Source organism: Astatotilapia calliptera, chromosome 12, assembly GCF_964374335.1.
Source record: "Astatotilapia calliptera chromosome 12, fAstCal68.1, whole genome shotgun sequence".
Taxonomy (NCBI): domain Eukaryota; kingdom Metazoa; phylum Chordata; class Actinopteri; order Cichliformes; family Cichlidae; genus Astatotilapia; species Astatotilapia calliptera.
In genome coordinates this window covers 31,408,675-31,426,123 of record NC_137433.1, presented here as the reverse complement: position 1 = coordinate 31,426,123, position 17,449 = coordinate 31,408,675, and the positions used below count along the sequence as shown (strand labels likewise).

At 38.3% G+C, this 17,449-nt stretch overlaps 3 protein-coding genes across 7 annotated transcripts; 2 read left to right on the top strand and 1 right to left on the bottom strand.

Moving 5' to 3' along the window:
• Positions 1-1,320: 1,320 nt before the first annotated feature.
• Positions 1,321-5,255, top strand: LOC113019954 (uncharacterized). Of its 2 annotated transcripts, XM_080308865.1 has the most exons (5): positions 1,321-2,137; positions 2,406-2,502; positions 2,876-2,986; positions 3,435-3,601; positions 3,934-5,255. In XM_080308865.1, exons 1-5 carry the CDS (start codon positions 2,028-2,030, stop codon positions 4,979-4,981), a joined length of 1,533 nt encoding a protein of 510 aa, XP_080164991.1. In that variant the 5' UTR covers positions 1,321-2,027; the 3' UTR covers positions 4,982-5,255. The 2 variants fall into 2 exon arrangements, with proteins under 2 accessions (XP_080164991.1, XP_080164992.1); XM_080308866.1 differs by lacking the exons at positions 1,321-2,137; positions 2,406-2,502 and adding an exon at positions 2,625-2,769.
• A 306-nt stretch (positions 5,256-5,561) lies between these two features.
• On the bottom strand, positions 5,562-9,432 carry LOC145432208 (uncharacterized). Of its 4 annotated transcripts, XM_080308868.1 has the most exons (11): positions 9,180-9,429; positions 8,785-8,870; positions 8,604-8,636; positions 8,418-8,507; positions 7,943-8,014; positions 7,746-7,834; positions 7,531-7,633; positions 7,171-7,273; positions 7,039-7,091; positions 6,852-6,930; positions 5,562-6,630 (listed from the first exon to the last, which is right to left on the bottom strand). In XM_080308868.1, the coding sequence occupies exons 1-11, from the start codon at positions 9,223-9,225 to the stop codon at positions 6,143-6,145; spliced, it is 1,242 nt and encodes a 413-aa protein (XP_080164994.1). In that variant the 5' UTR covers positions 9,226-9,429; the 3' UTR covers positions 5,562-6,142. The 4 variants fall into 4 exon arrangements, with proteins under 4 accessions (XP_080164994.1, XP_080164995.1, XP_080164993.1 ...); XM_080308869.1 differs by lacking the exon at positions 8,785-8,870 and having other exon boundaries at positions 9,180-9,432; XM_080308867.1 differs by lacking the exon at positions 9,180-9,429 and having other exon boundaries at positions 8,785-9,172.
• A 718-nt stretch (positions 9,433-10,150) lies between these two features.
• LOC113033952 (UDP-glucuronosyltransferase 2A2-like) lies at positions 10,151-14,198 on the top strand. Its single transcript, XM_026188175.2, has 6 exons — positions 10,151-10,902; positions 11,230-11,378; positions 11,518-11,649; positions 12,837-12,924; positions 13,237-13,456; positions 13,721-14,198. The coding sequence occupies exons 1-6, from the start codon at positions 10,185-10,187 to the stop codon at positions 14,004-14,006; spliced, it is 1,593 nt and encodes a 530-aa protein (XP_026043960.2). The 5' UTR covers positions 10,151-10,184; the 3' UTR covers positions 14,007-14,198.
• The last annotated feature ends 3,251 nt before the right edge of the window (positions 14,199-17,449 follow it).

Here is a 17,449-nt window from a genome sequence, read left to right as displayed (position 1 = left end):
TGCATGATAAGGTGAGGCTAGGTTTCACGGACGATCTGATTTCCTCGTGTCAGCATTGTTCCCACATCATCATAATTAATGTTGTTCCAGGTTCAACATTGCAAGTGACCAATCACCTTCTTGTGACGTCATTCCTTTGCGACTTCGAAATACCCGCCTTCGAGTATTTCGAAATACAAGTGAAGAAGCGAAAAACCGCCGCCTGTCCGCCGAATTTGAAGTCAATTTAGGATACTTTCCTTTAATAAACGGTAAGCATTATACATATGTTCCTCACTTGGCTTGCTGTTTGCTTGCTAGCGATAGGCTACTTGACGACAGCATTAGCTAACCAGTGTTCTCTAGACCAGCGTTCCCCAACTTTTTGGGTGTTTCGTGGCCCGGGGGTTGGGTCAGGCAAAATTGCAGTAGCTTCCCTGATCATTTTACAAACATAAGTGAAGAGAATCTGGACTAAAAGGCCTAGACTTATGGTTGTGTGCTGAATCTATGAATCAAACTATCACCTGGAAACATAATTAACTGGTCCATAGCTGTGAAACTGGACATGAGTTCTTGATTCTATGGAGATTAACAGTAATCCAGAAATTTACAAATTTGTCCTGGTACATCGCGTAAATGTTGTCCCTGAGACATCGCGTAAATGTTGTCCCTGAGACATTGCGTAAATGTTGTTCCTGGGACATCGCGTAAATGTTGTCCCTGGGACATCGCGTAAATGTTGTCCCTGGGACATCGCGTAAATGTTGTCCCTGAGACATCGCGTAAATGTTGTCCCAGGGACATCGCGTAGATGTTGTCCCAGGGACATCGCGTAGATGTTGTCCCTGGGACATCGCGTAGATGTTGTCCCTGGGACATCGCGTAAATGTTGTCCCTGAGACATCGCGTAGATGTTGTCCCTGGGACATCGCGTAGATGTTGTCCCTGGGACATCGCGTAAATGTTGTCCCTGGGACATCGCGTAAATGTTGTCCCTGGAACATCATGTAGAAGTTGCCCTGGGACATCGTGTAGATGTTGTCCCTGGGACATCATGTTAAAGTTGCCAGAGACATACCATATGAAAGTTTAGCTTCTTTTAGCCCCTGTTTGTTTTATATTATTTTATATATATATATTTTTTAATATTATATTTAATATTTACATTGTATTGCAAAAAACCCCACAACAAGTTAAAATGAATTAATGAATATTGACTAATTAAACCTTCGTTATTTTTCCACCAGAAATGGACGACATAATTAGAAGAAGTGTTCTGAATGACGAAAAAAAAAGAACTGGAAAAGACACACAACTTTGTGTGCATGTTTCACAATGCCAGGAGGACCCATTCAGTGTTGTGTTAGAAAAATTGAACTCATTAACCCTTCATGGACATTATAAATGTTTAAATGTTGCCTCAGGTAAAGACAGGAAAAGAGACTATTACAAATTCAACTGCATCAGAGCTGGGAAAAAAAGTCGAAACAGCTACAGAGCAGTGGGCTGTAAGGCCTATGTTTCATTTAAAGTACTCAAATGTTGGAAAGACCACACAGTCATCGTGCAGCGTACATATGATAAGCATGATGGGCATGATCCTTCGGACCCAAAAGACGCACATTTCAACAATATTTCCAGTGATTTGAGGAGGAAGATTGAGGAACTGCTTTCCCTTGGAACTAAGCCAGCCATCATACTAACCGAATGTCATAAATGGGCCAAAGAACATGGACACAGAGATCTTCACAACAGAGAGCATTTTGTCACACCACGTGACATTGACAGTGTTAGAACCTGCATGATGAGGAAGAAGCACTTTAACTGTGGAGACAGTCAAAGTGTACATACCTTACTTAATGGAAAACATCAAGAACATGTTCTCTTCTATCAACCATACACATCTGACCAAGAACTAATGATTGTTTTGCAGACACCTGTAATGAAATCAAACATGGAGAACTATGCAAAACAGTTAGTATTTGTTGACACCACGCACTGCGTTAACCAGTATTCATTTCCCTTATTCACACTTGTTGTAAGAGATGATCATGGGCATGGAGTCCCTGTGGCCTATGCTATTGTCAGCAACGAAAGTCAGAAAACCCTGGAAACTTCTTGGAATAGTTTGTGAGCATTTCCCAACTTCCCCGAGGTAAATAATACATTGACAGCTATTGATTTTGAAATAATTCCTTTTCAAAAAAGTTATAACATGCCAGAATCTAATGCTATAGCTGCAGCATGGGCTGCAAAAAACTTTCCTTTCCAGTTGTTAAAGTTATTCCTATAGGCTGTATGCAGTATTTTATATATCTACTTGTGAGTTGAAATGTTTAATTTGGCATTGAAGTGGTGCTTTGAGATAGCAAAAACATTTTCATACTGTTTAATCTCATTTAGTGTTTTCTTTTTTTCTGTAGAGCATTTATGGTTGACAAAGACTTTGCGGAAATAAATGCTTTGCAGAAGGTTTTTCCAAAGTCAGCTATCCTTCTATGCTGGTACCATGTCTTGCAGGTAAACCACATTGTTTTCTTTTCACGTTGTCTAAGATGCACCTGAAACACATTTTTACAACAGGGTCCTGTTGTCATGATTTGCCTCATTGTGATATTCACCTACTCAGGTTAATGAATATAAAGGGATAAAATGTTGAGTGACTATGTCCATCCATTTAAGACCACAGTGCACTCATCTTCTGGTGGCTGCTTCCCAAAGCTCTTTTTGACATTTAAAAATATGTTTGCCTGGTTGATTTCTGTAATGCACAGGTCCTCTTGTCCAGTGAGTGACAAAGTTATTTTTGGACGTCAGCTTTTTTTTATGCTTTTTGTACAGCTGCTCCTCTGTCTCTCTCTCCAGATTAACTTTTTTTCTCTTACATTCACAGGCTGTTAATCGATGGCTTTCAAAATCAGAGTCCGGGGTCCATGGGCTTTCTAACACCCAAAAGAGAAATGAAATCATTTCTTTCTTTTGTAAGCTGAAAGCTTGCACATCTGTAAGTGTAATTTGTCTATTTCACATTTTGATTTCTTGATTACACTAAGAGCATAATAACTTTCAGTTGCTAAAAAAAGTTACAGAGAGATACAAAATAGATTTTTGAAACAATTTCTAAAACTGGCTTCTTATCTTGCTTATCAAAACAAGTACTTAAGCTGTGCAGAACATCATTGTGTCACCCACTGTGCAGTAGAACTTGTGAGTGGGATTCTTTCACAGACAGATGCTGAAACCAAATATGCTTATAGGTTTAGTGTTCCTTCTTAGCCATTGTAAGGGAAGAAATAATTGCTTCTTAATACAAAAACACGACATATTATTAATAACTTAAAATTCTTAATGTTATTCAATAAAAGGAAAAGGGCTTCAATACATAATATTAAAGATTTCAATAGGTCTGTTAAATGGATTGAAATATATTCTGTTGCATCCAATTCTCTTAGGAGGACGACTTTAAAGCCACATCAGCAGAGTTCTGCCAGACATTTAAGCAATACCCTTTGGTGTGCCAGTATTTTCAGAAGCACTGGGAAGGCATTGGCCACATGTGGTGTGACTACGGCCGTCGCTTCAGTCACGCTCGTTCTGAAACAAACAATGTGATTGAAAGGTATGATTTATTATTTTGACCTCATTCAATTGTATTGCTGAAAAAAAGATATTATGCTTTAATCCAAGAGGCTAAACTGAGTAGGTTCGTCATGTCATTGCCAGAACAGGTTTTAGGCAAATCCTTTAAATTCTAGCAGCGTTTTTTATGTTATCACAACAAAAAACAGAGTAGGTGGATTTGCCTAAATCAGCTAAACCGGCACAGAGCATTCCTTTATAAAAGACGTGTGCAATAGGTATTCCAATTTTTAAAAAAATAATACAGTCTTGATTAAAACTTTAAATTCCTTCAATTACAGTTACTAATCATTTCAAATAACTGTTTTTCAGATTTTTCCACCGCCTGAAATACCAGTTTTTACCTGGCTACAAGAATAGGCGTCTGGATGATCTGATTGAAGTGCTCCTAGGGAAGGCCGACGACTACTTGTCAGTCATAAAAACCCTGCAAGATGTGGGCCGCATGAAAAACAGGTTTGCTGACACCTTGTCTCAAGATTCAGACTCTGCTTCAAGACTGATGGAAAGTGGTTGGGCTCTTAAAATTACAGTCAAGAACAGCCATGGAGTTAATGCATATCAAGTCCCATCTGAGTCAAGAGAAGACATGGTGTATGATGTCTGCCCTGTTGAGTCCTACTGCAACTGTACATATGGCTTACGAGGACTTCTTTGCAAGCATCTAGTGTTACTTGCAAAATTAGCAGAGGCTGACAATGACATCTATCCAAACATGGAAACAGACATTTCTACCTTGGCAAGAATTGCAGTGAAAGAAAGGCATTACTTTGTACACTGTGAGGACTTGAAAGTGATAAAAATGCCAAGTTTGTTTGGAAATCTGTGTTTTTTTGCATCGGCTGCAACACTTCAGTGCACTTGTTGTACGTTCTCTCACTATAACACATGTGCTTGCCTGAAGGTGGCTTGTAGCCATTTTAAACAAATGAAAAACTCTCTGAAAAGTCCTCTATCAACTTTGAATGACACTCCTGTAGTTGAAAGCACAGACAAAAAATGCACAGAAGATGCAGTTGGAAAACTAAATGCTGTTTTAGACACAGTTAAACAGTGGGCATTCATTCCAGAGGGTATTACTCCAATGATAGATGAACTGCATACAAATGTCTTAAAAACAAAACAAGTAGGCAAAAGTATATGCCAGTACGAAATAAAGACGACAGATAATGCACGCAAAATTAGGCCATTGTATTCTAGCAAGAAACGTTCGGCCAGCATCGACATTCCAACAGTCTGTGAAAATGAATGTGAACAGTCGATAACCACTGAAAGAGAGACATCCTCTGGAGAAAATGAAAACCTTTTGGAATACAAAACAAAAAAGAGAAGAGTTAAAGCTAAGTATATGCACAAGTAGACTTTTGTGTGACATTTCAAAGGGACTGCATCCATTACTTCTGTTTATTGAAACCTAAAGCTGAATAGCTGTCTTAACTTTCTGCCAAGGAACAGTTGAAAAGAAATTGTTTGGTCTCTCAAGCAGTTGTTATTTATGTGTGTTATTCATTACTTTGGCTTGGTTGCTGTTTTTGATACAAATTCATCTGTGCCCATTGTAATATTTTCATATGTTACTATTTTTATATTGCTATGCATTATAAATAAAGGATTACTTATTACTATTAAAGGTCTGCATTTGTAATTGTTGGTATTATTTATAAAATATGCGCTCTTAAGTTTTTTGCTCCATAAAACGATACCTGTCACTTTTTGGACATAGAGTATCAGCTGTTGAGAATCCTGGCTCATACAAAATAGAAGTAAAAGGTTTCAACATCCAGCCTTTTTATGATTAAATACAAAGTGTAATAACAGAGTTATTGGGGTGTGATTTTGTTAATAGTTAGTCTTAAGTATAAGTTTAATAGTAATGAGTAAGAAAATATAGCCAGAATAATGGAATGAGACTAACACCTGACCTCACACTGAGATTTGGTAGGAAGTGGCATGTTTGTGCTAATGCTGACATTGGGGCTCAGAGTTCCTCTGTGTGTATATATTTGTGAACGTTAACTTGGCTAATGTCCAAGGGTTTGACTGCTTTCCTGTTGGATTGTATCACAAAGAACAGGGATAAGAGCACCAGTGGCCGTGCACACCCTCATCTCTCTCCTTCACCCGATCATTAGTGTTGGAAACCGGCATTAGCTCAGAGTAGATTAGACTTCAGTATAGTGCAAGTGATTTGATTTTATGATTATTTGATTCAGTTTTTTCTGTGTTCAAGCTCAATTACTTTAATAAAATATGTTGAATTCAAACAAATAAATAAACAAATAAACTGTGGACATTACCCTTTTAAACCTTTCTGAAACAAGACAGGTAAAAACCAGTGTATAAAAGTTTACATAGGTATAAATAGCTCTAACACTTTACTCCAGCCTGGCGTCCACACATGTGGACATCACATTTTGGGTTATTTAGACCAAAATACTAAATCTTGATCAACAAGTGCCTGATATACAGTTATGAGGACATTATACTGCAACTGTTCTATCGAAATTTCAAATTAATGTCCTCATATGTGGCTCTCATTTTTCTCAGAAACAAAAATTAGGTAAAAAAAACAAAACCTGGTAATTCTGCGCTTGATCTCGTCTTCTGTTATTGTGTAGGTTTTCTTTTTTGAGCTTGGTACAGATAAGCGACCATGCACTCTGTAAACTGTACTAGTTCCTTCTGAATCAGTTTGGAATTCTGTATCTGCATCGATCCTGTCAACATCATCAGCAGCAGCATTATCTGTACTCAGACTTGTGCCGTATACTTCTGTTTCTTTTTCTTTGTCTTCAGTCTGTGTACCTTCATCTCTGACTGTCAGTCTTCCTATCTCACTGTTACTTGTCGATTTGCTGCAGATGTTCTCTCCCTTAGGAACTTTTCCTTTGTCATTCGCTGCCTGATGCTTTCCCTGATGACATTCTTCACTGGCTACTTCTATTGCTCCTCCTGTATAGCCACCCACTATGCTGCACAACTCCTTTCCCTCTGCTGTGCTGCACTGTGCTGTTACATAAAGAAGAATGATATAAACAGCACTATATCAATTTAATTGTGAAGAGAAATCCCCACAATACGACACAGTTATGTCTAAAATAGTTTTGTGTAAAAACTGGATCTTGAAACGTCCACTTTAATTACACAGTCCTGGTGTGCAAAGGCAAAATTACGAAAAAAAAATTCACTTTAAACATTTTTGGACGTTGTTTAGTTATATTGTGACTTACTCTCACAGAAGATACAGATGCCACAAACAGACTTTGAACAACGCATGTGCTTGTATGCACCACATTTCTGGCACTGCACCTGTGAATTAAAAAAAAAAAAAAGAAGAAGAAATAAACAAACAAAAAACAAATGAACAAAGTCCATTAAATAAACAATCTATATGGCTAAGGACATGTCATAGTGTACCCGGTCTTTGGCTGCAATCACACACCAGCACTGACTGCACTTCCTAGTTCGATCTGCAAAATATAATTTGTTTAAGTACAAGTTACATTTTCCAATGTTAGAGAAAAAGAAGGCAGCTAATTTTATCTTTACCTATTGAGGAAAATAAGTAGTGGCAAAGTCGGGACCTGAGCTTTGTGATTTCAGTGTTGTACTCCTCCACTTGTGTTTTACCGTCAATGAGAGATTGGGCAAACTAATAATTGACGAAGAAAAAAAAAAAAAAAAGAACAAAAAGAATTAGATTAACAAAGAAATGTTTGTTTGTTTTTAACCCCCCCCCCCCCCCGAGAAAAAAAAAAAACAGAGCAACCAAAGCAAAGCATTACTGCTGAAATGGTTCAATCTACAAAAAAAATTGAGATTTTACCATCCTGCCTCTAAGGCTTTAAAAACTGAATAGGCAAAAATGTAAACATTACTTATATAGGTTAAAGCTATAGTTTTCAGTACCATTATGACATGCACTCCACATGAGTTCCCATCCTGTTGATGTGGGTGGCTCACATGTGACAAGGTCCACTCTCCAGCGCAGCCTCTTGCTGAAGCAAATGAGCTGAGAGATCGCAGTTATTACAAATAAAAAGCATATAGAGAAATCAATAACCACGTTCGGTAATGCTTTCAATTAAATTAAATATGTTATGTTAAATATGTTAATTAATTACCTCCAGTTTTTCAACACCGCACTTTTTCTGACCTCCGACTCGCCAAATGAATTCATATAGACTATGGTCCTCTTGGGTATGTCACAAAACTGTTTTGTAAAAAGATGGATATGGTAGGCTTGGGCCTTGAGAATTCCTAATGAGGGACACTGAAAAGTATCATGCACTAGAGAGAGTGCAAAATCTGTGCAACTTACAAACAAGGTCCAGTGGCTGCCGTTTTCCAGACAGGCTCCAATCAATTTCTCATACATCTGAAAGATGTTTTTCTGGAAATAAAAAGAATGTGACAAGTATGTTTTTCTGTCAAGAATGACACTGCAAAAGCTTGTCAGGTGAGACTTGTAATTAATTCTGCAGATACACAAACATATAGAAAGTGTCATTTTTGGTTTACATTAATTAATTTCTATAGTGTGTACAAAACAAATCAAGACCACAGACTCAACACGCACCACTCAATTTTTGGTGTTCTTTATCAGTTGGCCAAGACAGAAATGTTTTAATCTGTGTGCATTGCTTTTGAACAAGTCTTTACACAGAAAAGGTTTCAGAAAGGTATTTTTCAGGTTCTTCTGACAAGGCTTCAATTTTGGAAAATGCTGTTTGTTTATAGTGGCAACTTATAAACCCTTTGTGATAAGAACATAGTTACCACAGTCCAAGTCATACCTTCAAAAAGTATGCACTTTGTGCTCTTGTGGACCCATCCAAAATTTTTCCAGTGATTTGGCTTGGTATTGGATAAATGTGAGGGAAATTCTATAAAAATAACATAAATACACCTATGTTTTCAAATACATTACAAAAAACGTAAACATGCTATGTCATTATGATCAAACAAGCTTTTCAACATACCTCACACTGCAAATAGATTAGGCCATCTATTACCTTATAAAACAAATAAATAAATACATATAAATAAAAACAGAACTAAGGAACACGATTCATTAAGTAAATTGTACAATAAAGTGTATTTAAAGCAGAATTTAACATTAGTTTTATGACAACATAAAAGGATTTTTATGTCAAGAGGTACCTCATCTGAAATGTTAGTCTGGTCAAACAGGGATTTCAAACTTGAAATACCAATAGAGTTTGGTCCAGCTACTCCCACAAGGTAATCTGTGAGAAAGCATATGCTGTAGTCAACAGATATCATTTTCTTTTTGCATGCTGCAACCATCATCCATTTCAGTCTTCTAGGAGCTTTGTCTGGTTGTAGTTCTTTTTTCTCCTCCTCTCCCCTCATCTATTAATTAAATTGTTTTCTGACCTTCCTAACTGTTTCCGACCTGTCTTCCCAATGTGATGTTTAAGCAATATATGTATGGTCAGAAGGGGGTGAAATTTTCATTGCAGTTGTACGTGTAACATTGCATGTGATAATAAAAGGCTTGATTGGTTGATTATTCAACATGAGTTGACATTTACCTGACATTGTGAAGGAGTCACAGTTTCTGTAAGGGTGTAAGAACATAACATGTGGATTTGTTACACTTCTTTTTCACAAGTTAATAACAATCAATAATTTTCATTCCATTATTTACAAGCTATCACACGATGTCCCTGGGACAACATTTACACGATGTCCCAGGGACAACATCTACACGATGTCCCAGGGACAACAATTACACGATGTCCCAGGGACAACAATTACACGATGTCCCAGGGACAACAATTACACGATGTCCCAGGGACAACATTTACACAATGTCCCAGGGACAACATTTACGCGATGTACCAGGACAAATTTGTAAATTTCTGGATTACTGTTAATCTCCATAGAATCAAGAACTCATGTCCAGTTTCACAGCTATGGACCAGTTAATTATGTTTCCAGGTGATAGTTTGATTCATAGATTCAGCACACACTTCTTCACTTGTATTTCGAAATAATCGAAGGCGGGTATTTCGAAGTCGCAAAGGAATGACGTCACAAGAAGGTGATTGGTCACTTGCAATGTTGAACCTGGAACAACATTAATTATGATGATGTGGGAACAATGCTGACACGAGGAAATCAGATCGTCCAGGTTTCACAATGAGCTCACCCGAAATCCTGGCTGATTGGGACCCACACCCAGTTTCACACCTTGGCTAAGGGGATTAGAGGATCATCAGGGGGTCCTTTTGTCCCTCTGTGGGGGGTTACTCCCACTAGGTTTAAATCTGGGACTCTCCACCATTTGACATTAGAATGGAAGAAGCTTCGTGGATGAGAGGTGAAACGTCTTCAAGCAACTTAAAGAAGTCCAGACACTTTTCTTTGCAAGCTCCTTTGACTACGATGACCTGGATGACTGAGAACCTTCAGAGACACAATCACAGACAGAATTGAGTAAATGTTCATCTTAACTGAGTTAATAATTATCTTTCCTGTGATACTTCTACAAAGGATCAGACCACAGCTGGTTATCCTGCTGACATTCAGACACCATGGATCTGCGTCTCTCTGCCTGCATCCTGATGGTACTTTGTGCAACATCGTGTGCAAATGGAGGAAATATTTTGGTGTGGTACGCCGATGCCAGCCACTGGATAAACATGAAACCTGTTCTGGAGACGCTGGTTGACAGGGGACACCAGGTAACTGTACTGATTCCGAGCTTGTCAGTATACATGAACACCAATGAACCCACCCGCTTTCACTATGAGCCCTTCAATGTCTCTTTCTCATTGGAGGCTTATAAGAAGCTTCTAGAAGACTTCCTCCAATTCTCCATATACGAGATTGATTATATGAATTACTGGAAGATCTACATCAGATACATTAACATTTCAAAGACAAACCTTCAGTACAATATCCAGTATTTGGACGGTGTGGTGAAATCAGAAGCCATTATGAAGAAGTTGAAAGAGGGAAATTATGACCTTCTCTTGGCTGACCCCTGGAAAGCTGGCAGTGACTTGGTAGCAGATATTTTGGGGATCCCACTCATCTTCTCCTTGCGCTTCTCCTTAGCTAATAACTGGGAGAGGCATTGTGGTCAGATGCCTGCTCCACCATCCTTTGTTCCCGGTGCCATGAGCAAACTCACAGATAAGATGGACTTCTCAGAGAGAGTGTGGAACTTTCTCTTCTACGCTCTCCAAGACATCGTGATTGATCACACTTTTTGGAACATATTAGACAGATATTACTCTGATGTCAAAGGTGAGCAAATAGGCGTGAAGCACTGATTTAAAAAATATTAAAAATTTGCTAATAATGTAAACACAGTGTTTTAAAATTTTCTGATTAAGAAAATATGATCTCTTGCATAAACTATTGGTGATATGTTAATGTTTTTGGAACGTATTAGACAGATATTACTCTGATGTCAAAGGTGAGCAAATAGGCTGATTTAAAAAAACTATTTGAAATCTGCTAATAATGCAAACGCAGTGTTTTAATATCCCATCAGATCTGATTAAGAAAACATGATGCCTTGTATAAACTATTGGTGATACATTGATGTCCATTACTTATGCATTGCAACAGGAACTCCCACCAGTGCCTGTGAGTTGATGAGTAAAGCAGACATCTGGTTAATCCGAACCTACTGGGATTTTGAATTCCCTCGTCCTTTCCCCCCCAACTTCAAATATGTTGGTGGGATCCACTGCAGACCTGCTAAACCTCTACCAGGGGTAAGGACACTCAACTATTACCATTTGATTAATCATTACATCACAGAATATTCCTGCCAGGAGCAGTGAAGCCATCAAAATGTTGCAATGAGAAAACAGCTGGTTGGCTGGTGGTGGGATAATATTTGACTTGTTACAGGATCTGGAGGAATTTGTGCAGAGTTCTGGAGATGATGGCATTGTGATCTTCACTTTAGGATCCATGATCAACAACGTCACCAAGGAGAAGGCAAACATGATAGCCTCAGGCCTCGCTCAGATCCCACAAAAGGTCAGAGGATAATCTTTGTTTCAGCTGTAATTAATTTTCTGCAAAGCATGGAGTCGTTTTTCATGTTTCAGAGTGCTCTACTTCTGACTACCAGAACTACAAAAACTACATGTTTTAATGAGATTGCAGACTTTGGACATTTTAGGCTGCATGTTTGTGAGAATCAGCCATCTCCAATTTTACATCCATCACGCACTGCCGCTCAAACTCTACTCACACTCGCTCCTCTTCGACCACTCACTCTCAAATTCCACTCACGCTGCCACACACAGGAATCTCAGGAAGGGTCCACCAACAGGTCCGGGAAATCTATTTAAAGAAACAACGGTTAGTTAAAGACAGACAACTTTAAAACAGAGCAGAGAGCATGAACTATGCGGGTTCAACGTTTCAGCGATGAGGTGCTCAGAGCCCTACCCTTAAATAGCGCCAGAGTGATCAGGACAGATCAGCAGGAGGTGGTGGCAATAAACCCAGGTGTGAAAGGTGCGAGCCAAAGGCAAGAGCCCAGTAACTCTGAACTCTGCCCAGGCAAGCAGGAGACAGTAGGGAGGAAAGAGAGAGAGAAACAAAAACCCAACCTGTAACCAGTGTGGGCCAGCCAGAGAGACACCGGGACCGTGACAATTCCTTTGACTGTTCACAGCAAGCACCACCCTTAAATTTAACTCCAGGCCTTTTATCTGCTTAATTGATTATGACATAACAAAGGAATTGCCCACACCTCATGATGAAATGGCCCTTTAGTCCAATTACTTTTGGTCCCCTTAAAAAAAGAGCATGGCACATGTTAAGGAGCTAAACACTCCTAAAACCTTCATCCAATTTGAATGTAGATACCTATCTGAGAGTCTACAGATTATGTCGATGTAAATGATATAACTACAAATAGAACAGGTTTCAGTAAACAGGTAAAAAGAAAAAAAAACTTGCATCAATCTTGTAAATACATATATAAATCTAACTTTAAAATAAAATCTAAAATTAGCATTCAAAGAGTTTTATACCCAAATCACTCCGATTATGCAGCTTTAGATGACAGGTAGAAAACAGCTGACTAGAAACACATACTGCAGTTTTATTTTCCCATAATATTTTGTGATATATTGCCTAAAGTGTGGCTGTAAGTATACTACAACAGAAAACAAACAAATCATGTAAGCTAAGAAATATGTTACCTTTTATAGGTGGTGTGGAGGTACATAGGAGAAAAACCAGAAACCTTGAGTGCCAACACTAGAATATATGACTGGATCCCTCAGAACGACCTCCTGGGTACGTAAACTTGGCACTAAACACAGATTTTCTTAAAACTGCAATGACATAAATTAAACGCACATTCAACATGAAATGCAAGCTGTGAGCATTCTGTTTATTAACAAAAGGAAAAATTGATCAATTATACTTTTCTAACAGACACCCTGTGCAAATCTAATCTGTTGCACTAAAAGATTAGTTGAATGCACATAAGTATTAGAACGTGCAAATCAATTTCAACTCAGCACTTATGCCGGGTTATTGAAATTCTCCTGTTGTTCACGTGAAAAACTAACTTTCAATGTCACATGGTTATTTGGCATGTGTTAGGTCACCCTAAAACTAGAGCTTTCATCACTCATGGAGGCACAAATGGGATTTATGAAGCCATCTACCACGGAGTACCCATGGTGGGCATACCCATGTTTGTTGACCAGCCACACAACATGATCCATATGAAGGAAAAAGGAGCTGCAGTTATTCTCAATTTGAACTACGTGACAGCTGAGGATCTAAGAGATGCAGTCAACACAGTCATCGATGATAAATCGTGAGTTCTCTGAACTATCTGCACTTTAAATTAGGCACTGGAAACAGGCTTTAAAGGGAAAAAATGTAGCAGGGTCAGAGTATGAAACGTGAAGAATTTACCTTGAACCCCTTTTTCTTGGAGCCAGCTAACACAAGAAAGCCTTGCTGAGCTGAACTTTAATGACCTGTGTAAACAATTTTTTATGGTCTCATAGCTTTTTGATTAATACTGCATGATATTCATTTTTACAATTTTTTTTCTCATTTATATACACATTCACAGGTACAAAGAAAATGCTATGCGGTTGTCCAGCATCCACCACGACAGACCCATGAGTGCTTTGGAAGAGGCAGTATTCTGGATTGAGTTCACACTGAGAAACAAAGGGGCCAAGCACTTGAGGGTCCAGGCCCATGAGCTCACCTGGTACCAGTATCACAGCCTGGATGTCTTGGGCTTCATCCTCACTATAGCTCTACTCCTCATATTCATCTTCATAAAGACCTGCAGTTTCTGTCTGCACAGGTGCTGTGTCAGGAGAGGAAAGACCAAAAGGAAGGCTGAATAACAACTGAAAAAGGTGCTGAGTGTGTTGTGCCGGGCAATATTTGTTACCTACATGAGACTTTCTTTCATGTATGTTGAGTTTCCCACCATCTTATTCTTTATGCATCACCACTGATTACTTTAACTGAAGACAGGTGTACCGATTTGCAGAAGTGTACCTGAAGTTAATCTCACATTAAAAACAGAATGCTGATTGGCTGTTGAGTTTTGCTTTTTTAAGAAAGGAAAACACAAAATTCATTCTATGCCTTTACTTGAGTACTGCTCATGAAAAGTCACCACTGTGGGTCCTCTTGGCACTACATGTGGTCAACATTTATACAAATATGGAAGATGGGCTCCAAATTGAACTTTAACATACAGAACTCATTAACATAAATGTTAATGTGATTGTGGCTCAAGAGTTGGGAGGTCATCTTGTAATTGGAAGGTTGCCGGTTCGAGCCCTGGCTGGGACAGTTTCGGTGTTTGTGTCTTTGGGCAAGACGCTTCACCCGTTGCCTACTGGTGGTGGTCAGAGGGCCCGGTGGCGCCAATGTCCGGCAGCCTCGCCCCTGTCAGTGCGCCCCAGGGTGGCTGTGGCTACAATGTAGTTTGCCATCACCAGTGTGTGAATGTGTGCGTGAAGGGGTGGATGAATGGATGTGTAAAGCGCTTTGGGGTCCTTAGGGACTAGTAAAGCGCTATACAAATACAGGCCATTTACCATTTATATTAACAAAAAACAAACTGCCCTCCGTGTCCTGAACGAGGTTTACACAAAATAATACATTTGAATCACAGCTAGTATTTGTTCCCCCTCCCCCCACATGAACTGTACAGGAATAATTTTATTTCCATCATTTTTTCAATTTTCCATCTTCTTTGACTTTCCACAACATCAGCTCCATACAGGCAGTAGCATCTTCTGCAGTGTCATGGCCACAAACTAAGGGGTATAAAAATAATCTTTTATTGGTGAGTGACTCAATGTAGCATGCTCTCTGCCCTGAAAGGTGTAGGAAATATAATGGAGAGTCAGAAGAAGTACTGGCCTTCTATTCAAAGGGACAGCAAACAGTGGATGAAACACCTTTATGGTAGCCCCGTCATCACCACTAGATCCTCCCAGAACGACACCATGTTCAGTTCAGGAGAAAATAACACTGGAGCAGCTTTCCATCACTGCACACAGCTCTTCAAGAATAAAATGAATCAATGATCCTTGAATAATAGATCTTTTTTGACTGCTACCTGTTAATAACTGTTCATATATGTTTTCTAAGGTAGCTTTTTGTGAGAGACTTTATATACAAAACAATTGCTGTATGTGATTTGCTTAATTAGGTCACAGCAAATAGTGACTTTTTATTTCTACTTCAAGACAGGGATTGGTAGTTACATTACACTGAGACTTTACGGTAATGTGCTGCCACCTGGTGGTAAAAGCTTTAGATAAAAATTTGGTTCAGGTAATTACAAATAGTATAATTAAGATGGAAAAAATAAAATACTTTTAGAGGACATCAGAGAGAAATAAAGTGAGATTACTGTATCATGACATTTCAACCCTTTTGTCCAAAAATGACTTATGACAAATTAAATTCAGGGTATACAAGACAAGACAAGCAGACCATGACGAATTTTCAATATCTGTTGGTCTCTGTCAACTATGTGTTTGAAATACACCATATGGAAAAGAAATAGTAAAAACTTATGATTTATATGTTATATTGGTTTAGTAAGTATCCAAAACATACAAGTTTCATTTATATAATTTTTCAAGGCATCTTATATCTGTTTTCACTCTTGTATGCTTTTCATACAAGTTTCACACAAGACAGATACAAACTTTATAAGATTTATATATATCTTTTCTATATGGGACACTACCCATCAAAAGTTTTGAAACACCTCAATTGTCCAGCTATTTATTCCAATTTATGTAATTCAAATCCAATGAATAGGTTGAAATGGTACAAAGGTAAGTGTTGAACTGCCAAAGGTTAAAAAAAAAAGGAAGAAAGGTTTCCCTTGATCTCTTTTTGACTTCAATTGTTTGTTTCTACTATGCTTTCATTTCAGACTGCAATGTGACATTAAACAGCATGATTTTCAATAGAAAACTGGAATAATTGGGGTGTTCTAAAACTGGTAGTTTTTTAAGAAGACACAGTGGTGTATAGTATCTCATCAAATCGAATGCCTCAGAAGTTTGTATAGCTAACATTTTTGTATTTTCACAACAGCTGACCTCTGACCTTAATGCTGAGGGCACTGGGGTAAAAATGCGTGTTTTAAAAATCTTTCATTGATTAATCTAAAAAGACAAAGGAAGTCCTTGCAGTCCCCATGTGCTGCTCATAGGGGTCTGATTATTGGGATTCAATACCCGTTGCCGTGAACTTGTATAAGCTGCAAAATTTCTAGGCGAATCCTGTTGAATACTTTGAGTATATGATAAATAGAAAACATAACATTTAAAAAAATAAGTGTAACAAAAAACAAAAAGGTCCCAAATGGTATGTTCACAACCAATCAGATGTTTTGTACTTTATTTTACGTTTGTAAAAGCCTTCCATGGTTCTGGTTCAAAACAGACATCCAGATGATTTTGTGTTAATTATTTGCACATTAAAGTCTACTGAGGACTGCAACTGGAAGATGTGAAATAAGCTGTGAAAAACTTAAAAAGAAAAAAGAATACATTTTTAAAAAAGGAAGTGAAGAAGTCACCTTGAGTAAACAGAGTTCTTTTTCCAGGCAGTGTCCAATTAGAATCGTGTCAGCATTTCTGAAGCCCAACAGCATCTCCTGGACATCTCTTAGAGAACCATGGTGACCCTTCACACCCTCCTCACTAACACCTGAAAATCTGCCCAAGTAAGTTGTCACACGGGTTCTAAGCAGAGCTGCATAATATGCGTTATAAAGCAAAACCTTACCATCTTTGAAATACTGACTAAACCTTGCACTTGGTGTTGACCAAATTTTCAATAGACAGAAAGATTTTCAGACTTCTGCCACACTTCTGTAGTGACAGAGCGAGTTGGTATAGTTTATGTAGTGCACAGAGAAAGATGAGGGGTATATTATCACATTACCTGGTGCTATAGTCAATGACATCATTTTCAGGTTTAATCCAAGGTGTCATATAGAATTAGCTGACTCGAGTTGACCGTTACTCTGGATAACTCCAAACCATGAATGGTTTAAAACTACAAAGGTAAACATATGTTTTCATTGCAAACTGATTAAAACAAAAATCAAACTTCAGACATCTTTTTCCACACCAACAAGTTCTGACATAAAGCCCATGGGCACAAGAGTTAAAGGTAGAGTATATAATGAGGTGAGCTGAAGTGTCATACAGCAATCCTACACACATCAACAATCCTGCTGTGTTGTGCATGTGTCACAAGATATACTTAATATTATACTTAATTAATAATGCCTCCCGGAACC